We start from the raw sequence: 27,020 nt of genomic DNA, 5'->3' as shown, positions 1-27,020 counted from the left end.
AACGCCTCTATTCCGGCCCCGAAGTGCGGAGAAGAGGCCCCCCGGTGAAGATGGCAGCCCGGAAACACTATCCCACCGGACGACCTCCCCACCGGACAGTCCTGCAGCATCGGACCAGCGCACCCTAACGTCCCGCCGAGCCGAGGTGAGTACAGAACTAAAGGGGGTGAGAGGGGGAGGGGGGGCTGGATGATGTCGAAGGCCGCAGTGGTCTTCAACCTGCGGACCTCCAGAGGTTTCAAAACTACAACTCCCAGCAAGCCCGGACAGCCGATAGCTGCCCGGGCTTGCTGGGAGTTGTAGTTTTGAAACATCTGGAGGTCCGCAGGTTGAGACCACTGTATCAGACATTGACAAGCAGTGATGATGAAGGTGGGGGGTGGGGCTGATGACATGCGGTGATGATGAAGGTGGGGGGGCTGATGACATGTGGTGATGATGACAAGGGGATGATGAAGGGGGGGTGTGGGATGATGACAAGGGGATGATGAAGGGGGTGTGTGGGATGATGACAAGGGGATGATGAAGGGGGTGTTGGATTATGACAAGGGTATGATGAAGGGGGGGTGGGATAATGACAGGGGGATGATGAAGGGGGGGTGTGGGATGATGACAAGGGGATGATGAAGGGGGGTGGGATGATGACAAGGGGATGATGAAGGGGGGTGGGATGATGACAAGGGGATGATGATGAAGGGGGGGTGGGATGATGACAAGGGGATGATGAAGGGGGAGGGGATGATGACAAGGGGAAGGGGGGGTGTGGGATGATGACAAGGGGATGATGACAGGGTAATGATGAAGGGGGGATGATGACAGAGTAATGATGAAGGGGGATGATGACAGGTGGTGATGATGAAGGGGGGATGATGACAGGGTGATGATGATGAGGGTGTTAATGAAGGGGGTCTGGATGATGACGGGGGTCTGGATGATGTCAGGGGGGATGATGTATTTCCCACCCTAGGCTTATACTCGAGTCAATAACTTTTATTTATTTTATTTTTTTTTTCTGGGATTTTGGGGTGAAATTAGGGGCCTCAGCTTATATTCGGGTCGGCTTATACTTGAGTATATACGATACTTTGTGCCCTTTAAGTGTTTTTATACAGTATATGATTGGGACATTTCTTTTTTTAAATCAGGGAACCTCGATTGAATTTGTTACATAGTAGTTATATATTTGAATACTTTAGGGTGATATCATGTGAACACTGAACGATACAATTATGTTAATATTCTACTTTAATATTACAGTATTTTGCCATTGTATAGCAATACATCAGTAAAGGTTTTTAGTAGTCAGTTATGAAAAGCTCTATATTTGGGCACTTTTTGGAGACTATGAAGAGTATATCTTATGTATATCACACAGTGAAGTCCTCAGATGGTATTGTGACATGAAGGGTGCCCAAGCAATGTTGCCACACCTCTTTTGGTAGATTAAAAGTCTCTAGGATAGTAGACAAGTTACCTCATATCATTGATAGGAACCAGATGGAAACCCTACAAATCCCATTAAAGTCACTGGAAACTTTTAGGTGATTTGCAATTAACCAATAGATTTAAATAAAAAAACAACTAGATCAAATATATACCCACTATACTTCTTATGAATTTGCTATGGTTGTATGTGATGCTCCGTACCTCATAGACCTCTTCTTTCAGCTATCAGGGATTTGTATGCGTGGCATGTCATGTGAGGATAACCAATTCTACAGGTAGACTGTGAGCTTCTCAGTCTCAGGACTACAATGCTTATAATGATGTTTTCTACTTTTTTTTGTAATGTTATTCACTTTATTATATCATTGCACTGGCGCTATAGGGTCTCTGATAATAAGTAAGCTGACCAGTTGTATATGTTAAATGGATCCCTGCCGAACCATTAATATAAAAAATAAACTGAATAACTAGATATATATACAACGGCGCTATACTATCTAATACAAAATAAAATGATCACTGCCAGATATGAATAAGTTATGAATAAGATAATGGTGCTTGTATATGATGCGATATAAACAATGATAACACATAACTGAAGGCAACCCTCTAAGTTATTTTCGCTCCGTTTTGTATAATGATCCCATCTTACTTTGGAAACAGTACCTGTAGTTTAGAGATGGTGTAATGTCTGTCCATCCCGCTGGTTAGCTGAGAGTAGTGACTTGTTGCTGAGCGTTGGTGGCGTCTCAACTCCCAACGTCTGATGCACAGAGTGAAAAAACAGCAAAGTACAGAGGCTTCACAATTTTTGGTCCACTCAGGCTATTGTGACGTCACGCAGCCACGGGACTTTGCTGTTTTTTCATTCTGTGCACCGGACAGTGGGAGTTGAGACGCCACCGGCCGGGGTTGTTCTCCTCTCGGCAACAAGTCACTACTCTCAGCCATCCGTCGGGATGGACAGACATTGCACAGAAACCCTGCCACTACACGATCTCTAAACTACAGGTACTGTTTCCAAAGTAAGATAGGATCATTATACAAAACGGATGGAGAATAACCTAGAGGGTTGTCTTCAGTTATGTGTCATCATTGTTTCTATTGTATCATATACAAGCATTATTAACTTATTGGAAAACATTCATATCTGGCAGTGATCTTTTTATTTGTATTGGATAGTATAGCGCCATTGTATATATCTAATTCTTCGGTTACTTTATTATATCGGTTTGGTTATGCTGCCATCTATTGGTTGAAAATTGTATTGGCTGTAAGTAAGGGGTGCCAATACACTTGTACAGTGACCCCCCCGACCTACGATGGCCCAGACATATCATCAAAACGACATACGATGGCCTCTCAGAAGCCATCGCATGTCGATGTCAGCATCGACATACAATGCTTTTTTATGTCGGGGCCATCACATTAAGTGCTATCCGGCAGCGCAAAATGCTTAAGCTACTGCCGGATAGCAGCTTAATGTTCCCCGTGTGGTGCGGTGAGTATTACTTACCCCTCCACGATGCTCCGGGGTGCCCTTCGGGTCCAGCGCTGGTCCTCCGGTGTCTTCTCGGCCCTCTCCGGTGATGTCAATACGCTGTTGCGCACGCCATCCAATAGGAATGGCGTATGCAGCGGCGTAATGACGTCGCTACGCAGGCCCAGTAAGGCCTTGTGGAAGACAGCGGAGGACCGGAGAAGACCAGGAGAGCCCAGCGGAGGCCCAGGGTCACCATCGGGAGCGGCGGGGACACCATCGGGAGCGGCGGGACGCGGTCCGGAGCGGCGGGGACAGGTTACTACAGCTTCCTATTCTTTACATTGCACGAATCCCTCACCATACGATGGATTCAACAAACGATGGCTCGTTTGGAACAAATTACCATCGTATGTTGAGGAAGGAACGATGGCTCGTTTGGAACGAATTACCGTCGTATGTTGAGGAAGGAGGAAGGAACTTTTTTTGGCCCAGCTTCTGTTTACATAGAGAAAGGTAACTGGTTTAGGCCATTTTGTTTTGGAGTTAGAGGTAAAGTAAGGAAACAAAGAAAAGGGCACAATCTCCCTCTGACAAAAGAGTTAAAGGGATATTTTCCAGGGAAAAGCTTTTATATATATATATATATATATATATATATATATATATATATATATATATATATCAACTGGCTCCAGGAAGTTAAACATATTTGTAAATAATTTCTATTAAAAAATCTTAATCCTTCGAATAGTTATTAGCTACTGAACTTGAGTTGCTCTTTTTTGTCTGTCAACAGTGCTCTCTGCTGACATCTCTGCTTGTCTCGGGAACTGCACAGAGTAGAAGAGATTTGCTATGAAATTTGCTTTTACTCTAGACAGTTGCCGAGACAGGTGTCATCAGAGAGCACTTAGACAGAAAAGAACAACTCAACTTCAGCAGCTCATAAGTACTGAAAGGATTAAGATTTTTTAATAGAAGTAATTTACAAATCTGTTTAACTTTCTGGAGCCAGTTGATATATATAAAAAAGTTTACCCTGGATAACCCCTGTAATGTTTGCAGCCTCTCCATCAAGGGAGGGACCAGCATTATTGCAGCCTCTGCATCCAGGAGGGGATCTGAGTCAATACATGAGTCTTCATGTTATGGGAGGATGAGCACCATAAACTTCTAACCCCTGGGTACATTTGAAGAATAGGCTCTAGCCCATACTGAGGGAGACAGAGAAAGGAGGAAAGAATAGGAAGATAAATAGACATTAGGGGGAAGGTAAACAAGCACCCCTCTTACTGCCAATATGTGTATTGTGGCTCATCACCAACTAGGAGTACAACTACCTTTGGGAACCAAACAGTGAGCACTCCCTCAGTAAAGAAACTGAGTAACAAAACTGAATAAAAAAATTATTATGCAAAGGTGTTAATAGACTAATCCACTTTATGGTCTATACCATCTATCATGCTCTAAAATTCTTTCCATTTTATCTTACTTAAGAACACATACTTCAGCACAATATTATCTATGTCAGATCTTATGAGGTATGGTTCTAGGTCAGTCTTACCTAGTACTGACATACAGTTCCCTAGGGGGAAGAATTGAATGACATATTGTGCTGGTATGAGCCAAGTCTTAAACCTATATATCATGTAGCCTATCTCTTGTGACCTACCTCTATTTACAGTTTATACTTGTAAGCTTTGACAAATAACACCACAAGTTTTGTATTCTGCAGAGTTGGCATTTGGCTTGTCATAAATTGCTGGGTAAGTGTGGTTCTAAGGAAATCATTGCACTTGTGATGCTTAGTGAATAGATTTTAGGTTCAGGAGAGACACGAAATGTCTGTACACAAATAGGAGATGCAGCTGGCGCTCAGTGTCTCCGCTTTTCTTCCCAAGAAGATAATTACGTTCACAAGAATTCTTTTAAGACTGTGAATCGGTATCTCCGATACAGCAAAGCCGTTATGTCTCTGACTCCCAACACAAGATTACCTTTGTTGTTTGTTACCAACTGGGTATAATCTGAGATCTGAGATACAGTAAACCTCAGGTAGTTGAATGCAGCAGAACATCCTTTCCTCTATAAATAAGAAACAAAGGTTCAGAGCAGAATGTCACAGCTACTCCCAGAAAGACAATATTTATACATATATTAACCCCTTGCCGCAAATGGATGTTCATTAACATCCACCTGCGGCTCCCGAGGTATGACACCGCTCAGCAGGTGAGCGTGCATCATACCCGGTGGGTCCCAGTTGCTATAGGCAACCAAGACCCATGGCTAATGCCGGACATCACTGGGCTGATGTCTGGCGTTAACCCTTTAGATGTGGCGATCAAAATTGATCGGTCCGTCTAAAACAAAAGTAAACATTGCCTGTTAGCTCGGTGGTGCTGTTTGCGGTGAAATTGCGGCGTCCCGAACAGCTTGCAGGATGCAAGGAGGATTCCTACCTGCCTCCTTGCTGTCCAATCGCCGAATGACTGCTCAGTGCCTGAGATCCAGGCAGGAGCAGTCGAGCGGCGATAACACTGATCAATACCATGCTATTGCATGGCAGTTATCAGTGTAGAAAATCAGTGTGTGCAATGTTTTAGTCCCCTATGGGGGCTAAAATAAAGTGTTAATAAATGTGGTTTAATCCCTTCCCTAATAAAAGTTTGAATCACCCCTCTTTTCCCATTTAAAAAAAAACAGTGTAAATAAAAATAAACATATGCGGTATCGCCGTGTGCGTAAATGTCCGAACTATAAAAATATGTTGTAAATTAAACCACACAGTCAATGGCGTACACGTAAAAAAAATTCCAAAGTACAAAATAGCGTATTTTTGATCACTTCTTATACCATAAAAAATGAATAAAAAGTGATTAAAAAGTCCGATCAAATCAAAAATGGTACCGATAAAAACTTCAGATCAAAGGGTCAGAAGAGGACATTTTTCAATGTATTCATTTTGGTGCATGTAGTTATAATTTTTTTTAACACCAACAAAAATATGGGGATACATAAAGTTTGACCTAGTGACACGGTCCTGTGGTGTTTAGAACACAAATGAATAACCTATCTAGAAAGACCACTCTAAAGAGGACCACTTGTAGAAGCAAATATGTTTTACTAAGCAATATAAGTACATATAATGTACTTATATTGCTTAAAGGAGTACTCCGGCGCGTACTTTTTACCTTTTGTCCCGTCCGGGCTGCAAAATAAAATAAAAAACACTTTCTCTTACCTGCCAACGAGCCCCCGGAGCTCCGGTACACTCTGGTACAGGTGTTCGGTCCCCGGGCTGTATTCTTCTTACTTCCTGTTAGCCCGGCACGTCACATGGAGCTTCAGCCTATCACCGGCCGCAGCGATGTCCCACTTCAACACAAGGTGGAATTTTTACCAAAAACTGAACTTCATAGTAATGGAAGCTGAGAAAAATTACAAAATTGCTTTTTTTTTTTTCAATTTTGCCCCACAAATAATTTTTTTCTGGTTTTGCCATAGATTTTGTAGTGAAATTATTAATGGTATTAAATAATAAAATTGTTGGCGCACAAGAACAAGCCCTCATATGGATTATTAGGTGAAAATGAAAGAGGGAAGGGGTTAAATAAAGACAACGTAAGGGTGAGAAACATATTGCTTTATTTTCAAAAAGCAAAAACAAATTAACAAACAACATTTTTTTTATTTATTTTTTGATTTCCTAGCTACATATCCATCTTTACAGTTTTGCTCTTCTAGCAAACATATAATGTGCATTTCAGGGAGAAGAATCCAAGCAGCCATGGTGTAGTTTACACAGGCATCAGAATTCCTCAATTTGTGGGACCTAAAAGAAATAAAAACGTATAAAACAAAGTGAATGTTCATATGGTGAAATTTAACAACAAACAATTGTTTTGTGTTATCTTTTTCTAGCTATAGTCAGACGGAAGATCGTTCATTCAGGAAAGAACTGTTGTTCACGGATGATCTTTCAGGACAGAAAATGCCCATAATATTCCCAGAAAAATGACCAATTCTTCTCCCGATGTTACTATATGGGCAGTTTAAATAACTGAAAGGGTTTATTCACGTGGCAGAATTTCAGCTTGAAGAATTCCGCCTCAAATGAAAGACCACAGACTTCTATGGGCTTCCGCACTCCCATTCACACTTCTGAATTTCCGCAAGCGGAAATTCAGAAGTGTGAATGGGAGTGCGGAATCCCATAGAAGTCTATGGACTTTCATTTGAGGTGGAAATTCTGCCGTGTGAATAGACCCTAAGGGTATGTTCACATGCACTTTACATGGCGCAGATTTTATGATGTTAATTTTGTGATGCACATTTTATGGATGATTTGCCATCATAAAATCTGCGGCATAAAATGCACAATATTAAATCTGTAGCATATACAGTATGTGTAAATATACCCTATGGTACGTTCACACTACAGAATTTTCGAGTGAAAACATTTCTCACAGGTTTTGATAAAGGTTTTACTACTCTATACAGAAAACCATGCACAATAAGGGCTCATGCACACTTATTTATTGCTGAATTTCCTCAGTGGGAAAGGGAGAAATTTATTAGGTTTTGAGCTTTTTGCTGCAGAAAAGTTTCAGGGATGTCATCTTTTCCCTAAAGTGTTTTTTACTAAAATGACTTTGGTACGCAATTTTTTTTTTTTTACTTTGCAGTAGTTGCTGATTTATGGCACATAAGAAAAGCCAAAATAAACCCAAAACAGAAATAAATGACTTTAAAACACACTTTCTAAAGACACACAATGACATTTTTTTTTTTTAAATCAACAGGTGAGAAATAGTTAGATTGATCTGTAAATAACTTCTATTAAAAATAAATCTTAATCCTTCCAGTACTTATCAGCTGCTGTATGCGCCAAAGAAAATTGTATAGTTTATTTTTGTCTGACCACTGCACTCTTTGCTGGGACCTCTGTCCACGTCAGGAACTGTCCAGAGCAGGAACAAATCCCCATAGCAAACCTATCCTGCTCCGGTCAGTTCCTGACATGGACAGACGGGTCAGCAGAGAGCAATGTGGTCAGACAGAAAAGAAACTCAAAAAGAAAGGAACTACCTCTGTAGCATAAAGCAGCTGATAAGTACTGGAAGGGTTAAGCTTTTTTTTTTTTTTATAAAATCAGTTACAAATCTGTTTAACTTTCTGCCACCAGTTGATTAAAAAAAATTGTTTTCCACCGAAGTACCCCTTTAATCTTCCCCATCCCAATATAAACCTGGCATGTACTCCAATTCCACTTCCAGTTTTTAGGTGGCCAAGCAACACCTACTGGACACCTATTGTTTTTGGTCAGATTATTAGGTGGCCGAGCAACATATTCAAGGTTACATAATGTACCAAGGTTGTTAAAACTGGTTCAATTGCAGATTCAATATGGCCTCCGCTCGCCAATAACCTTTAGATAGCATTAATAATTATATGCAATTTTGTCAAATATGTGTAATATTTACACTGTTAATCTAAAAGTTAAGTTTCTTTGCACAAGAGTAGATTACTTACTTTCTGGACCACAATTGATCACCAGATTTGGCGGCCATATTGGATTGCGCAATATTCTGTAAACATAGTTTTCTCTAAAATGACTGGTCAGAACAATAGGAATATTAGCACACATGTTCGTGATCACTTCCTGTACTACAGTTGATCACCAAATTTGGCGGCCATATTGGATTGCGCAATATTCTGTAAACATAGTTTTCTCTAAAACTGCAGGTCAGAACAATATGAAAATTAGCACACATGTCCACGATCACCTTCTACACCATCAGGGGTCACATTAAATGCATTCTATCACCCGGCTGTGCAGCTTGGCCATCTGTATTGCTGCTTGCAGCTATATTTTTGTTTTGTTTTTTGAAAAATGCCACTTCAGTTTTTGAGCCAAAGCCAGAAGAGTATCCACAATAAATGGGAAATATACAAGGAGGACTTACTTATACTTCTCCTTCCTGCTGGATCCTTCTTGCTTTGGTTCAAAAACTGCAGTGGCAGTTTTCCAGAAGACTGCCAAGTGAAAATGCAGCCTTAGGGGCATTTCCATTTTAATAATTATGGCATATTCACAGAATATGCCATAATTATGTAATAGATGTGGGTCCCACCTCTGTAACCCAAACCTGTCAAGAGATCGAGGGCCCTTTAGCCAAAGGTGGTTTATAGCCAATAATAATTGAAATAGGAGGACACTCCTCTCTAGTTGCTATGTATGATTTTAGATGTTAGACCTATACTCCAATGTTTTCGTTATTCCAAACCCATACCTATCTCCTATAGCTAAGTCTAAATAAAACATATGCAAATCTTCATCATGACAGACTTTTTGTGGGGAATTTCTTAAACTTTTGTGTTCTAGCATTCCACAAAAAAACCCCACAGGGGTGGTTACACAGACAAAAAAAATAAAACTATAAACACTGCTGGCACTATAATATCTTGAAACAGGTGGACAAACAATCCTAATTGTGTCTTCAGATAGAGGAACCGCACAATAGGTTAGGGGTGGTACTCTGATGATAAAGTTCAATAATATATATATATATATATATATATATATATATATATATATATATATATATATATATATAGCAATAGAGGAAAATATGTTAAAAAAGTGACACTTATCCAATATGTGATAAATTGAAGCCCTTTATTGTAATCAGTTTAAACATCATGATCTAGTGTGGACAGAGAAGGAACGGCTGGTAAGCTTTTGAATTATTTCCTCTGTTGCTATACATGCTGTAGTTACAAGTACAGCTGTCTTTGTTTTTATAATTTTATATCACATTATCTCTCCTTATATGTTTGTCATGAACAGGGGGTGGGGGCAGGGAGAAGTGAACCCTAAACTGTCCCTGCCTACTTGCCCATCTGCCCTAAATGACGGATACAGTGTATGGGCGTTGAAGTCAACAAAACAAACAGAACTGTACATAGTCTGGGGACAAGTCAGAAACATAATGGCAATTCAATAACCAACAAACTGATATATAAATACAAACAAGGCATACCAGCATAAAAGGGGTCAGGAAATCAAGAGCACTGCACGCAATAGACTCAGAACAAGGAACCTACATGACACCCCACTCCAAGCATGGAGGGACATCAATACCAAAGCCAAATAGGCTCCTAGCCAGTGGGCACTCTCCACCGAGTAATCAGGATACTGGCCTATTAGGAAACAAAAATCCTAAATACAGCAAACACGGGTACAGATTAAACAGGGTCAAATCAGGACTGACAACACACAGGGTGAATACAGACTAAGGCAACACAAAGCGAATGCAGAACGAACATACACAAATACTAAAACCCGGCAAATGTAATAAAACAAACCAGGCTAAAATCTATATATAAAACAGGACAAATAACCATGGTTAAAACTCAGGATATGTGTTCAGACAAACATCAGCTAAGGTGCATAATAAACAAGACATGGTCAGAGAACAGATCTAATTACCAGCAGAGAGTTCCAGCAGAGCTAGGGTCTAAATAACTCCACCCAGGATTTCACAGGCTGAAAGCATTAACTCTTCCCAAACCAGAGAGAATAAACACAGAAACTGTTCATACAAAAACAATGTCTGAACAGAACCCAAAGCAGAAAATACAAAACACAAATAAACGGACATTACAATATTAATTTATAATTTAATAATCCAACATGACCCCAAGACTAGAAATAGGGGATATACAGGCTGTTTGTTTCATATATGTAATTATATTTAGATGATATTAAAGCATTATTTACCGCCTCATTGCTTCACTGGGATGAAAGGCAAACAATAACTTTGTGTCAATGAGCAGTGGCCATTTGTGTCTGTATAGCCATAATTCCCTGTGATAGAATGGTGATGTTTTTCGAGAATCTGAAGTCACACAACTCCTAGAACAAAGCTAATCTTAGAAACTTCCAATTGTAATGGTTGTTTCATGAATTTGCTGCAGAATGAAGATAAGACGTGGTGTGGCTTTCATTACAACTGTAATATGGTCACAGCAAATTCAGATGAAAGTCTGTTTGTTCTTTGTGTTAAAGGAATGTAATGATCTTATACATGCATGGAAATGTTTCCTCCTTTCTCTTAACTCTTTCATGGCCAGTTTGAAGGAAAATCTTTAAAAACAATGCAAGTCAGAGACATAGCAGAGGGTTTCATTAAAGGGTGCTATCATAAACTAATATGCGCTGCTTTGGGCACTAGTTGTATTAACTGTTTAAAGATAATTTTTGGCCCTTTAAAGATTGTTTGAAGGATCTTCAAACTAAGCTTCCCTTGGATCTAGACTCATGCACTGGAGAATATATCCTGCATTTCCTAGATAATGAAAAAGTGATGAATAAACTAAAAGTAGCATGTGGGAATGTAATAGGGTAGAAGGAGCAACTTAAAAAAATGGTGTCACATAAGCCTGTCTATAAGTCAACAGCAAAGACTAAGTAGGTTTCAGACTACTGCTGTATCTTAAAGGGATACTTTGCTGGCCCAGCATTTGGAACATTTTGTTCCGAATGCTTGAAGCGGGCGGCGGGGTCATGATGTCAGGGCCACGCCCTTAATGCAAGTCTATGGGAGGGGGTGTGACGGCCGCCACGCCCCCTCCCATAGACTTGCATAGAGGGGGCGTGCTGTGACTTCACGAGGGGGCATTGCCGTGATGTTTTGGTCCCCACTGCCCGCATTTGGCATTCTTTTCAGGTGCTTCACAGAGATCACGGGGATCCTAGCTGCGGGACCCCCAGGATCAGACATCTTATCCCCTCTTATCTGTGTTCCCTTCATTTGCGGCAGATCCCAGTGGCTGTCAGCAGCCGCGGACCCCCCGGTAATGGCAAACATCAGCGAGCTGTTTTGTCACATCAAAATGTCAAAATTTCAGCTGTTTTATACCCTCAAACGACAATTTTTTTTATTTATAAAAAGCAATCAAAAAGTCACATATGCGCAAACGGCATACAAAACAAACTACAGATCATTGCGCAAAAAATGATCCCTCACACATCCCTGAATACAGAAAAATAAGAAAGTTAGAGGTGGTCAAAATAGGGCAATTTTAAACGTACTGATTTTGGGAAAAAAAAGTTTGAGATTTTTTAAAAGCAGTACAATAATATAAATGTATATAACCAAGGGTATAATTTTTATTGTATTGACCCAGAGAATAAAGGAAATATGTAATTTTACCATAAAGTTTACAGCGTGAAAACTAAATAACCCCCCCCCCCCCCCCCAAATTTGATAAATTATGATTTTCATTTAAATTTCCTTACACAAAAAATGTTTTGGGGGATTTACCATACATTTTAGGGTAAAATAAGTCATGTCATTACAAAGTACAACTGGTCACACAAAAAACAAGCCCCCATATGGGTCTGTGAATGGAGATATAAAAGAGTTATGGATTTTAGAAGGCGAAAAGAAAAAATAGAAAACACAAAAATAAGGGGTTAAGGGTATGTTCATATGGTGGAATGTCTATGCAGTATTTCGGCATTGTTTTCAACAGGATTCTGCTGCATTGTGCACATGGTGGAATTTTCACAGCAGATGTTTCTGTGGAAACCTCTCGAAAATGCATTTCCATCTAGAGCGCATTTTCAAAGCAGTCGTAGTGCCCGCCGGACTATTCAAATGTGCAAAATGACCGCCATGTTTTTCTGACGGACATTCCACACATTTTACACAGTGTGAACATTGCCTTAGGTGCAAAAAAAGGAAGCAATAGTCTAAAGTGTTAGTCTATTCTGTGACCAGTACCAGCTGCTAGTACAATTCCTGGCAAATATGTAGGGGAAGGAACGGTCTTCAACTTTCCTCAGAGGACCCGAGGAGGGCCTGAGAGCGCGGAGGCGGAAGCAGCGTGACCTGTCCAAGTTGCTGTTGTGGCTGTGCAGAAACCACATTCACTCAGTGGACCGTAAAGGACATGTATTGTCCCTGACCATAGTTACAGCTCTACACGTCAGCGCTGCTGTGTACTTTGGTACACTTTGGTAGAGTGGGGTGGTGGGTGTTAATACTAGTACCCGGTGATGGAGGTGGGTGAAAGAAGGAGAACTTGGCATCAGGTGTGTCATCAGGCGGGTGGCAGGATCAAAATAGTAGCTGAGGCAGGTAGGCAGAAGAAAACGGTCTCTTTAGTCAAAGTGTTAGTGTGCACAAGTAAGTATTGAGGATATGCATTATGTAAAACTTAACTTTTAATATTATTCTTAGGATAAAATATATGGACCCAATTTTTTTTTTTTAAATCTAAGAAAAGGAAGCTTAGGCAAAAAACACCATGTGCCACCTTCACCACCAAGTATTGATGTGATGGAAAGACCTCTAAAAGGAGGGAGAGAACAACGTATGGTCCATTGTAACAGGTGGGGTACAAAACTTCCCCTGTAAGGCCCTACTCTTGTACTAATTAATTCCCTAGAAAGGGTGGCCCCACACAGGAACCTCTCCCTATTTCCACCTAAAAATACTGCCATTTCCCAAGTTTTTTAGTTGTAAATAGGGAGAGGTTCCTGTGTGGGGCCGCCCTTTTAGGATGAGTAACATTTGCCTCCAAAAGGTGGAAGGGAACAACATATTGTCCACTGTAGCAAGTGGGGGTAAAAACTTCCCCTGTAAGGCCCTACTCTCACCCTATTAATTGCCTTTTTGGCAAGTGTTACTCACCCTAAAAAGGGCGGCCCCAGACAGGAACCTCTCCGGCTTTACAACTAAAAACCCTGGGAAACAGTGTTTTTAGGTGGAAATAGGGAGAGGTTCCAGTGTGGGGCCGCCCTTTTTAGGGTGAGTAACACTTACCAAAAGGGAATTAATAGTGCGAGAGTAGGGCCTTACAGGGGAAGTTTTAACCCCCATTTAGGCCTCTGCCACTCCTCTGTGCATGTCCTGACACTTCTCTGCCTGTCATACTTATACACAAGCTGAGTGCGTATGTTACACTTATGAGAGGAGTACAACGCACTCCACTATGCTTAAAACTGTATTAGACTACAGAAACAAGTGTGTAGCTTTGTCTGGCCTTTCACAGTAACTAGGCCCAAATTAGTTTTACAGGAAAATTTATAAAAGACACCATGAGAGGAGGAGGACTAGACGCTCCGCCACAAACTGTATAAGGCTACAAAAACAAGTTTGTAGGTTTGGCTGGCCACAGTAACTAGGCCCAAATTAGTTTTAACCCCTTAAGGACGCAGGACGTAAATGTACGTCCTGGTGAGGTGGTACTTAACGCACCAGGACGTACATTTACGTCCTAAGCATAACCGCGGGCATCGGAGCGATGCCCGTGTCATGCGCGGCTGATCCCGGCTGCTGATCGCAGCCAGGGACCCGCCGGCAATGGCCGACGCCCGCGATCTCGCGGGCGTCCGCCATTAACCCCTCAGGTGCCGGTATCAATACAGATCCCGGCATCTGCGGCGGTTCGCGATTTAAATGAACGATCGGATCGCCCGCAGCGCTGCTGCGGGGATCCGATCATTCATAACGCCGCACGGAGGTCCCCTCTCCTTCCTCCGTGCGGCTCCCGGCGTCTCCTGCTCTGGTCTGTGATCGAGCAGACCAGAGCAGGAGATGACCGATAATACTGATCTGTTCTATGTCCTATACATAGAACAGATCAGTATTAGCAATCATGGTATTGCTATGAATAGTCCCCTATGGGGACTATTCAAGTGTAAAAAAATTTTTTAAAAAATGTTAAAGTAAAAGTAAAAAAAAAGTGAAAAATCCCCTCCCCCAATAAAAAAGTAAAACGTCCGTTTTTTCCTATTTTACCCCCAAAAAGCGTAAAAAACTTTTTTATAGACATATTTGGTATCGCCGTGTGCGTAAATGTCCGAACTATTAAAATAAAATGTTAATGATCCCGTACGGTGAACGGCGTGAACGAAAAAAAAAAAAAGTCCAAAATTCCTACTTTTTTAATACATTTTATTAAAAAAAAATTATAAAAAATGTATTAAAAGTTTTTTATATGCAAATGTGGTATCAAAAAAAATTACAGATCATGGCGCAAAAAATGAGCCCCCATACCGCCGCTTATACGGAAAAATAAAAAAGTTAGAGGTCATCAAAATAAAGGGATTATAAACGTACTAATTTGGTTAAAAAGTTTGTGATTTTTTTTAAGCGCAACAATAATATAAAAGTATATAATAATGGGTATCATTTTAATCGTATTGACCCTCAGAATAAAGAACACACGTCACTTTTACCATAAATTGTACGGCGTGAAAAAAAAAACTTCCAAAATTAGCAAAATTGCGTTTTTAGTTTTAATTTCCCCACAAAAATAGTGTTTTTTGGTTGCACCATACATTTTATGATATAATGAGTGATGTCATTACAAAGGACAACTGGTCGCGCAAAAAACAAGCCCTCATACTAGTCTGTGGATGAAAATATAAAAGAGTTATGATTTTTAGAAGGCGAGGAGGAAAAAATGAAAACGTTAAAATTAAATTGTCTGAGTCCTTAAGGCCAAAATGGGCTGAGTCCTTAAGGGGTTAAAGGGAAAAAAATGTACACCACCTATGTATGCACAGGTTACACTTATAAGAGGACAATAAGCTTTTGAGTTGCTGTACACCCCACTGCAACAGTACAGAATAGCTGTGTAGTACAGCCCAGTACAGTATACTTATGCACTAATAGCAGGTGACAATGGCTTTGAGTGCTCAGCCTAACTGGCCCCTGTTAGCTCTAGAGTTGTTGTCCCTCTAAATGCAGCAGTACAGAATCGCTGTGTAGTAGAGCCCAGTACAGCATTGTTAGGCACTAATAGCAGGTGACAATGGCTTTTAGTGTTCAGCCTAACTGGCCCCTATAAGCTTTAGAGTTGCTGTACACCCCACTGCAGCAGTACAGAATCGCTGTGTAGTACAGCCCAGTACAGTATTATTATGCACTAATGGCAGGAGAAAATGGCTTTTGGTGCTCAGCCTAACTGGCCCTTGTTATCTTTAGAGGTGTTGTACACCCAACTGCAGCAGTACAGAATCGCTGTGTAGTAGAGCCCAGTACAGTCTTGTTAGGCACTAATAACAGGTGACAATGGATTTAAGTGTTCAGCCTAACTGGCCCCAATAAGCTTTAGAGTTGCTGTACACCCAATTGCAGCAGTACAGAATTGCTGTGTAGTACAGCCCAGTATAGTATTATTATGAACTAATAGCAGTTGACAATGGCTTTGAGTGGTCAGCTTAACTGGCCCGTTAGATTTAGAGTTGTTGTATACCCAAGTGCAGCAGTACAGAATCGCTGGGTAGTAGAGCCCAGTACAGTATTATTACGCAATAATAGCAGGTGACAATGGCTTTTAGTGCTCTGCCTAACTGGCCCCTATAAGCTTTAGAGTTGCTGTACATCTGACTGCAGCAGTACAGAATCGCTGTTTAGTACAGCCCAGTACAGTATTATTATTATTATGCACTAATAGCAGGTGACAATGGCTTTGAGTGCTCAGCCTAACTGGCCCCTATAAGCTTTAGAGTTGTTGTACACCTCACTGCAACAGTAGAGTTGCTGTGTATTACACCCACAAGTGTATCTTCTCTCTCTCTTCCTTCCCTGTCAGTGCTTTTCTGCAGTGATTTGATCTTGTGCTGAATTGCTGCTGTCAAACTGTTTTTCACTGCTCTATCTCTCCCTGCAATGAAACGCTCTCTCTGAAATAGAATGCTGGAATGGCTGGCCGCAAGATGGCTGCCAATTATATAGGGCTGTGTCATCACAGGGGTGGCATGCTGCATGTGATTCAGGGTCATCCCGCCTTCCCGTCTTCCCAGAGTTCCTTGCTGATTGTCCTCACATGGGGATACACCATTTTAGATTCCCTGGAGCCTGGACCGCACTAAATGGAGTTTAATGAAGCAATTTGTTTAATTTAATTGCAACGATATTCGGATTTGTTACTAATCTAATGTTTCCTGAAATTTGTAAGGAATTCGGATTCGTCAGATTCGATTAGCTCATCCCTAATCATATAACATAACATATTGTCAGACAAAAATGAAACAATGCACAGCATAAAGTCTAAAATATGAATGCCACATTTCTTGTTGTAGTAGCATGAGATTTTAAAACATAGTTAAACGTATTCTTCAATGCCACCTGCTATTGTAAATAGTGGTCCAGGCTGTTGGTAAAGGAGGTGGAACAGATTACAAAGCAAGAATACTTTTTATACTGGTAGTCCACACTATAAAGTTCAGGCTCATGTCTTTAGACTTTTACCAATTGATACTGCTTTTATAGTAAGTGGTCTACACTACACTGCTACCCTGCTTTTTGGAACTACAGAATAAGCTTTATTTAAAAATCATTGGTCCACATTGCACAGATTGATGTTATAGACAGGGCCGCCATCAGGGGGGTACAACCCATACTCCTGTAAGGGGCCCGGAGCTTCAGGGAGGCCCGGCCGGCCCTGTCCTTTTTTTTTCTTTTCTTGTCAGTGAGTGACTGTGTCTGTCACTCACTGACCGCTGGGGGCCCATCACTGTACGCTGCTTGCTGACTGATTGACTGACTACATACAGTCAGCCAATCAGTCAGAATGCAGCAGGGCTTCTCTGCCACACATGCCTGCGGCCACTGCCTCTTTAAATCTGCAGTGCACCCCCCACCCCCCTATCGCCCATCCACTCACCGGAAAAAAAAACCACAGTTTACAAAGCTCCTGCCTGACTTCCTCCTGCCACCGGCGCCGCTCTGAGCTGTATGCACGCGCGCATACAGCTCAGAGCAGGCCATGACCTCTGCCATGACGCAGGCGCCGATGTCGTGGTTCATCGGCGCCTGCCCTGTAGAGAAGATAGCATGCGACCCGGCTGTTGAAGATCGCTGCGGTGGACATGGTGTGTATCTTTTTTTTGTTATTTTCTGTACGCGGGGGTGGGGGGAACCACACACATCAGGTTACACCAGTGTGCCTCCAGCTGTTGCAAAACTACAACTCCCAGCATGCCCAAAGGCTGTCAGGGTATGCTGGGAGTTGTAGTTTTGCAATAGCTGGAGGCACCCTAGTTGGGAATCACTGTCCTAGCCTATTCAGCTTACACATCATGTTACACCAGTGTTTCCCAACCAGTGTGCCTCCAGCTGTTACAAAACTACAACTCCCAGCATGCCCAAAGGCTGTCAGGGCATGCTGGGAGTTGTAGTTCTGCAACAGCTGGAGGCACACTGGTTGGGAAACATTGGTGTAACACAATGTGTATGCATGCTGAATATGCTAGGACAGTGTTTCCCAACCAGTGTACCTCCAGCTGTTTCAAAACTACAACTCCCAGCATGCCCAAAGGCTGTCAGGGCATGCTGGGAGTTGTAGTTTTGCAACAGCTGGAGACAACCTGGTTGAGAAATACTGTATTACCCATGCTACTTTCTGAGAGGTTTATTCCACAACCTGCTGCCCTCCTACCTGATTGTATTCCCACCTACGTATCTACTTGTCTTACTGTCTTCTTACCTGGCTACCGACCTACCGGGCAACCTAGTACACTAACTGGCTACCTACCTACCTGGCAACCTAGCGACCTACCTACCTACATGTCTTCATACCTACCTGGCAATCTATCTATCTACCTACCTGGCTATACCTACCTGTTTTTATACCGGACTACCTACCTGGCTATCTTTCTACCAAACTACCTGCCAACCTAGCAACCTGCCTATTTGGGTACCTGGCTATTTCTCTACCTAACTACCTGGCAACCTAACTGCGTACCTACCTGGCTGTCTTCCTACCACACTATCCAGGGAAATTTTTTGCATCGAAGCCCTGTGGTTTCAAGCTACGCCCCTGGGGAGCAATATGAGGGGGGTAATATAGAAAGGTGGAGCATTATGAGCAGCATAATATACAACTGTGACAAAATGAGAGGGGATAATATACAATGGGTGCAATATGAGGGGATAATATACAATTGGGGGTAATATGAAGGGGATAATATACAATGGGGGCAAAATGAGGGGCATAATGTACTGTAAAGGGCAATATGAGGGGCATAAAATACAATGGGGGCAATGTTTGGGCCTGCTAATCTATAGGGACAACGTTGGGGCCTAATACTATACAGCTGCACAGAGGGATCTAATACTATATGGGGCTGTGTAATACATATAGGGGGGTTTGTATGGAGGTGAGGATTTTGCTGTAGCGGGGAGCCTAAAATGTTTGTCTGGCAGATTCGGTGAAGACGAGTTGTGATCAGGAGAAATCTTCATGATGACCCAGGACAGATGGAGAAGAAAGAGAAAAGTGAACGACTCTTATCAGAGACGACGCCCCTGTGAGTATATAACTATAATGACTTACATGGTCAGCAGCCCCTGTGTACAGCCGGTATCTATTTCTGTATGGTCACTGTATGGCAGATATTGGTATTTGTATAGTAGTTTTTATTCAATAACAATATAGGAGTATTAGTCAGTGGTAATGGTAGTGATCATGGTGTGGCGGAATTATATGTCCCTTGTATAGTGGTGTTATTAGTGATACTGGTCTGTGTATAGTGGCTTTTATTTCCTCTCAGTATTCACTGCAAAATGAATACAGAGTAGCGATATTATTTTATGTTTCTAAGCCCGATACTAAGATAAACTCTAGCGTGTGCCACGGGGAGGGGGAGGGGGCCTAGAGTACAAGCTGTGTAAGGGGCCCCAAAATTTCTGATTGCAGCCCTGGTTATAGACTAGACCAGTGTTTCACAACCAGGGTGCCTCCAGCTGTTGTGAAACTACAACTCCAAGCATACTCAGACAGCCTTTGGTTAGGAAACACTGGACTAGACAATCCAACTGCTGTAAAAAGAGGAGGTCTACACCGATTAGCTACACTGCTGTTATATAGGGGTCCATTCTATACAGCCACACCATTGCTGAAGGGGGTTGACCAGACTACAAAGGCAGACTGCTGTTATGGCAGTTGGTCCAACCTAAACAGCTAACCCACTGTTATAGAGGAACAGTCCTTGCTTTACAGCCACAAAAGCACTTGTAGAGACATTAAAGTAGTACTCCAGTGGAATTTTTTGTTTTAAATCAACTGGTGGCAGAAAGTGAAACAGATTTGTAAATTACTTCTATTTAAAAATCTTAATTCTTCCAGTACTTATGAGCTGATGTATGCTCCACAGGAAGTTGTATAGTTCTTTTCTGTCTGACCACAATGCTCTCTGCTGACACTCTTTTTATTAGAAAAATACAAAACTTATCAAATACAAAACACAAAGCAAGCTTAACCAGCTATAACATAAATAAGAAATACTCTAGAACCAAAAACAAAACCTCATAAACAAAACCCTGCCTAACCGGCCAGCCCAGCTTTACTGAGATACTAAAATACTAAGATATTAAAATATGCCCAAAATATCTAATCAAACACTCACACACTTACCGAAAATGAACATAAGAAAAATAAATAAATAAATAAAATAGCACAACTTGGCTTGTGAAAATATAAACATAAAAGTTATCATTATCCGACTATAACTCAAAACCATCCATACTTGGGAACACGCAACAAGAAAACTAAACAGAAACGTAGCAAGCACACCTAAAAAAAAAAAAAATAATTAAAAAAAAAATTATTATATTTTTTTTACTTTTTTTAAATATTTTTTCTTTTTTTTACATTTTTTATATTTTTTTAATCTTTATACATATACATATATATATACATATACATAAACACATATATATATATATATATATAGATATATATATACATACATATACATATACATATATACACACACACAAACAAAAACTATAATAGTAATAATAATAATAATAATCATCAAAATAATCATATCACACATACATTCACTTACAAAACGTCCAAATTAACTGGATCCTCTATCCGGGACTAATGAAAATACCTAAGAAAACATAAAACAGACCAAATAACTGAAATAAACTAAATAAACCACATATCAACACAGCAACTGGTCCGGCTACCATAACGCTGAAACAATATGAAACAATATAGATATAACACAATATAGGTACAAAATTACTAAATATACTATATAAATAAAATAGAATATAAACAAAATATATGCACTACAGAAAACCCCTACAAAATCAATAGAAAACCCTAGGAAAAACCCTACACTAAAACTGTACCCTCACCCACACCACCCCTCCTGTACATGGGTCAGAGTCCATACCGTTCTTACAGTTCACAAAGTCCAGTCCTTAACTGACCCATGTCAGGTCCCCCAAAGATGAACACCACCACCCACAAGCACACCCTCCCCACCTAGCACTCCTCCCAACCAACTTATACACAAACTTATACACACTGAACCACAACCCACTTTAGGCCCAAGTTTGGTCGCCTGTAAGCCCTTCATACCATATCAGCTTAAAAACAAAACAAAAAACTAGCGTGCACATGCATCAGCCCACCACCAGGGAGAAGGATGGCAGACTTGATACATTCAAAATAATTTTACACTCTTTCCCTAACTCCCCCTACAATTCTCCCTAATCCTATCCCTTCATTCAAACTAACCCTGTTCTCATCCTATCTCTGTCCCTCTGACACTGTCCCTAACCAAAATAAAGGTACTCTACCTAAAAGGTCTAGTACCTAGGGCACATCAAAGGAAAACCCTCTCCATAGGAGAGAAGCCCTACTGGTACCAAGACTGCCATGCTCCAAAGACCTGATCTTCCCAAGGTCACCGGTGATGTTCCTACAGACCTCCACCTCGGAGAGGATTTTCTGTTGGGTCGACACTAAACACCGTACATTCCACGTGTAGTACCTAACCACTAAACTGACTGGTTCCTGAATGCCCCATAAGCCCACTCCTGATAGGTAAGGCCGGCAAGTTGACTCCAGCCGATGGAAGCGCCCACCCTGTTGTAAACTCCTATATTAAAGGGACAATGAAGCAGGAAATGGTCCATGCTTTCCAGGGTGTCCCCACACTCTTCTCGGGGACATCCCCGGTCATCAGAGTTCCTACACTTCAAATTGTCCCTCACATATAGCTTCCCCTGAAAGCAGCGCCAGGCCAAGTCCCAAAACTTCTGGGGGATCCTTTTCATGTTTAAAAGGTACAACCCCACCCTCAGATCCCGACCTGGGCAGTCCCTGAGCGCCAGAGGCTTCTGGAAGTGGATCAACAGAACCCGTTTGTCAAGGAACTGCCTTGACTGGGTCCTGATCTCCCACACTCCCAGACCCCACCGACGTATCGCCTTCAGAGTCGGGGTAGCGTAAGCCGGAAGATATCCATGGGGCATACGGAGGTCCTTCACTTGCCCTCCTGTCTCCCATTCCTGGAAGAAAGGCCGAAACCATTCCCTACAGGAGAGTACCCACGGAGAAGCCCTCTCTGACCAGAGGTTTGAGATGTTAGCTTTCAAGAAGGTGTTGGTTAAGAACACCACAGGGTTTACCATAGATAAACCCCCTAGTCTCCTCGTGCGGTACGTAACCTCCCTCTTGACTAGGTTCATCCTGTTCCCCCATAACAGTTGGAAAAACAGGCTGTAGACCCTAGTGTAGTAAGCCTCTGGCAGGATACATACGCTGCCCAGATAGATAAACAAGGGGAGCAGGTACGATTTGATCAGGTGTACCCTTTCCCTGAGGGTCATAGACCAACCCTTCCACTGGTCCACCTTCTGAGTGGCATCCTGGAGCTTACCATCCCAGTTTTTGGTGGGATAATCATCCTGGCCGAATATGATGCCCAACACTTTTGCTGACTCTTGGGGCCCTGGAAGGGTGTCCGGGAGATCAAACGTGGGATCTCCCCCTCCCAGCCAGAGACTCTCACACTTATCCCGGTTGATCTTAGACCCGGATGCCTCCGAGTAGCGGTCCACTTCCGACATCACCACATCGACCTCCTCTCGCGAGGACACGAAAATGGTGACATCGTCAGCGTACGCCACCACTCTCTGGGCGACATCCAGCTCTGCCAGGTTCATCCCGACTCCCGCCAACGGCCCACAATCTACCCTCCGGACGAAGGGATCGATTGCGAACACGTATAACAGCGGGCTCAAAGGACAACCCTGACGGACTCCGGACCCCACCTCAAAAGAGCGGCCAGACCAACCGTTCACCAGTGGGAAACTCTCTGCCCCTGCATACAAGATCTTAAGCCAATTCACAAAAGTACTCGGTAAGCCATATCTCAGGAGGACGGACCAGAGGTACTCGTGGTTCACCCGATCAAACGCTTTGGCCTGATCCAGGGACAGCAAGTACCCCTTCCAGAAACCCGCACTACTCCTCTCCACTGCCTCCCTGACACTAAGGACCGCACTTAAGGTGCTTCGGCCTGGAACAGAGCAGTGCTGAGCTCCTGAAAGGAGCCGGGGTGCAAACTTCACCAGCCGATTAAACAGTATCTTGGCCAGAAGCTTCCTGTCCGTATTGAGAAGAGCTATGGGCCTCCAATTCTCAATACGGCTGGGATCTTTACCCTTTGATAGAAGAATCAGGGCTGACCTCCTCATTGACTTCGGCAGAGTGCCCGAGGAGAGACACTCATTGAATACCTCAGTCAAGAGGGGAGCTAAAGACTCCTTAAAGGTCCTGTACCACTCGGATGTTAAGCCATCCGGACCTGGCGACTTCTTAGGGGCGAGCCCCTCGATCGCCAGTCTCACTTCCTCTTCCCTGATTCCTTCTGCCAAAACATCAAGAGAGGGGTCTACCCCTGGCTCAGGAATGGTTTCAGCCAGGAAAGCCGACATCTTGTCTCGATCTAGATCCTTCCTCCCCAATAGGTGCGAGTAGAAGGATCTGACGACCTCCAAGATCCCTGATCTGGACCGATTCAGAGATCCTGTACTATCAATCAGTCCTGAAATGACTTTACTACTCACTGACATCTTACAGTTTCTGTAAGGGTCGGGCGAGCGGTACTTCCCGAAATCCCTCTCAAAAACCAAAGATGCGTGCCTATCGTACTGACACCTCATCAGCAAGGATTTCACTCTGGAGATATCCTCTCGGCTACCTCCAGTCGAGACAAGGAGCTCGAGTTTCCTCCTCAGACCCTGATACAGGCGATACCTGTTCAGGGACCTGAGGCTCGAGAGCTGGCGGAAGAACCCCGCAACCCGCTTCTTGAATATCTCCCACCACTCTGACTTACTACTACATAGGCCCAGTAAAGGTACCTGACTCTGAAGAAAATCCTCAAAGGACTGTCTTATCTCCGCTTCCTCCAGGAGGGACGAATTCAGCTTCCAATAACCTTTTCCCATCCGGGGGGTCTCTGAAACATTCAGGGAAAACAAAATCATACAGTGGTCGGAGAACTCCACCTCAACCACGGACACTGCGGAAGAGACGGCTTCCTCCTTTAAATAAAACCTATCTATCCTAGACCTGCGACTACCTTGATGATAGGTGAAACCCGTGTGGCCTGAGGGGCTCCGGATGTGGGCGTCCTCTAGGCGAGCTTCTCTAGCTATGCTAATCAGTGCCACACTATCGCAAGTCAGCGGACCATTGGAGCCTCTCCTATCTTGGGACCTCGTGACATTATTGAAGTCCCCTCCAAAGATCACTTGCCGACTCGTAAAAAGAAAGGGCTTAATCCTCATAAAGAGATCTTTAGGGCCCCGCTTAGTTTGCGGGGCGTAGATGTTAATGAGCCGGAGCTCTTGTCCCTTCATGAAGACATCTAAGATCAGGCACCTCCCCATCTCTAACTCAATAACCCGTCTGCATTCAACAGGAGCGGTAAAAAGGACCGCCACCCCACTATACGGCTCAGCCGCAAGAGACCAGTGGGAGGGACCGTGCCTCCACTCTCTTCTGGCTTTTACCAGGGAGGCTAGATCTGACAACCTGGTCTCTTGCAGATACAAAATGTCGGCTTCAACACGGCCGAGAAAATCAAAGGCTGCGAATCTAGCCGTATCAGACTTTATGCTGGCACAGTTAATAGATGCCAGTGTCAGTGGGGTGAGTGCCGCCATCCTGGGTGATTGAGTTAGATGGCCTCACCCTTTAAACCTTCTTCCTCTCCTTCCCTCCACCCCCATCTGAATCGGAGGAAGACCCTTTGCCTCTTTTTAAACTCAGGGATATATCCATCCCAGGATCTTTACCTCCAGCATCTGGTGTTACCTCTCCCCCTGAGGAAACTGCCCCAGAGGAAGGAGGCTCGGCACCTCCTGGAGGCCGCACTGCCTCCGGACCCTCGAGAAGAGGAGGGGAGATGGTATCCCCAAGGGCCTCATATCGATTTGAAAGGACGATCAGAGGATCAGAGACTGAGTTGTTCCTTCTATGGTCTGAGGCTACAACTGAAGAGGAGGACGGCGCTGCCTTACTCTTACCCTTCTTCCTCCTCTTCTTCTTTTCCTGGCCACCATTTACTGTCTGCCCCTCCTTCTCCTCCTCATCCACAGTTTCGGATTCAGAGGCATGACTGGAGGAAGGAGCATCTTGACCTTCTTCCCTACGCAGTCTCCCTATCTCCTCATCCAGTTTGGCCCCACCCAAAGCCTCAGAGTTATTCTGACCTCCTTCTGAGCCAGTGTCTGGAGTGGGACCCCGAGCTACCCCTGGCACCTGGGCATTCTCAAGGGCCCTCTCCAACCTGCGCTTCTCCTCTCGCCTCCGCATAGAGGGGGTCTTATGTTTTTCCTTCACTGGCTTTGGTGCCCCCTCTCCTCCACTAGTCCCCTCCCCCGCTGGGGCAACCGTTAGGCTCTCCCCAGCTGGGGCGGTCACAGTGTTGGAGAACGAGCGTGGACACCGGCTGAACGGGTGACCTAAGTCACCACACAAGTTACACCGAATCTGCCCACAGGTGGCCGCCAGATGACCCACCCCACAGCAGAGGGCGCATATCTGCTGAGTGCAGTTGGCACTAAAGTGGTTTGGGTCACCACACCTGTGACACAGCCTCAGCTGCCCCTGGTAGAAGATCTGAATCCTGTCGCGTCCCAGAAAGGCGGCCGAAGGGATGTGGGTGACCGTGTTCCCTGAACGCCTGAGACGAACGGAAAACGTCCAGGCCCCAGACCATATATTGTGCTCGTCAAAGTTCTTCCGGGGGACGTCCGTCACCTCCCCGTACCTGCCCAGCCAGGTCATAATGTCATAACAAGAAAGTGACTCGTTACGGGTCAAAACGGTCACTTTCTTTACCATACTCTGGCGAGATACCGCTTTTACAGCGAAATCTCGCCATCCGGGCTCGTTTTTCATCAGCTCATAATTAGACCAAAAGAGATCTAGTCCTTCCGGCCTAACAAAGCTGACGTCAAACTCGGAGGAGCCGAAGGGGTGAATCAGGGCAAAGATGTCCCCAGCCCTGAAACCCATCTGGAAAAGAAGCTCCACCACCTTGCCCCTTTGGGGGCACGCATCTTCGCCTTTCCAGACCAAACGGGCCACATTCCTGCGACCTACCTCCTGCCCGTGTGTCTGGAGGGACCATACGGTCTCCCCATTCCTCTCTCGGAACGCTCCCAGACCATGTCTCTCCACCCAAAAAGACAGGTCCATCTCCTTTCCCTCTACCTGGAGCGTCCTTTCTCCTCTCTTTAGTGCCTCCAGGAGACGCCGTTGCAACTGACCTTCACCAGATGCAGGAGGTAAAGATCCTACTGAACCCCCAGCCGCCACACTTGCATAACTCCTGATGACCGGGGGGGCAGCCGGACCAGACACCGTCCCTACATCCCCGCCTAGGCCACCTGTACTGCCACAAAAGCCACTCTTATTCCTACCATCCACACCACTACTACTACTACTCTCATTCACACCACTACTCCTCCCATCTGCACCACTACCACTCCTCTCATTTACACCACTACCACCCCTCCTATTCACTCCACTATCACCACTCTTAATCACTTCACTGCCACTCCTCCCGATCACTCCACTACCACTCGTCCCATCTGCACCACTACCACTCCTCTCATTCACTCCACTATCACCACTCTCATTCACACCACTACCACTCCTCCCATCTGCACCACTACCACTCCTCCCATCTGCACCACTACCACTCCTCTCATTCACTCCACTATCACCACTCTCATTCACACCA

General features: G+C 43.6%; 1 protein-coding gene across 1 annotated transcript in view; it reads right to left on the bottom strand.

Moving 5' to 3' along the window:
- Window positions 1-6,562: 6,562 nt before the first annotated feature.
- MYO18B (myosin XVIIIB) overlaps window positions 6,563-27,020 on the bottom strand; it is a 602,318-nt gene continuing 581,860 nt past the window's right edge. The window contains exon 45 of the mRNA XM_056518071.1: window positions 6,563-6,761. Coding sequence (XP_056374046.1) covers window positions 6,748-6,761 — 14 coding nt within the window. The 3' untranslated portion in view covers window positions 6,563-6,747. The remainder of the gene's footprint in view (window positions 6,762-27,020) is intronic.

Source organism: Hyla sarda, chromosome 1, assembly GCF_029499605.1.
Source record: "Hyla sarda isolate aHylSar1 chromosome 1, aHylSar1.hap1, whole genome shotgun sequence".
NCBI classification, from domain to species: domain Eukaryota; kingdom Metazoa; phylum Chordata; class Amphibia; order Anura; family Hylidae; genus Hyla; species Hyla sarda.
This window is presented reverse-complemented; position numbering and strand designations above follow the sequence as displayed.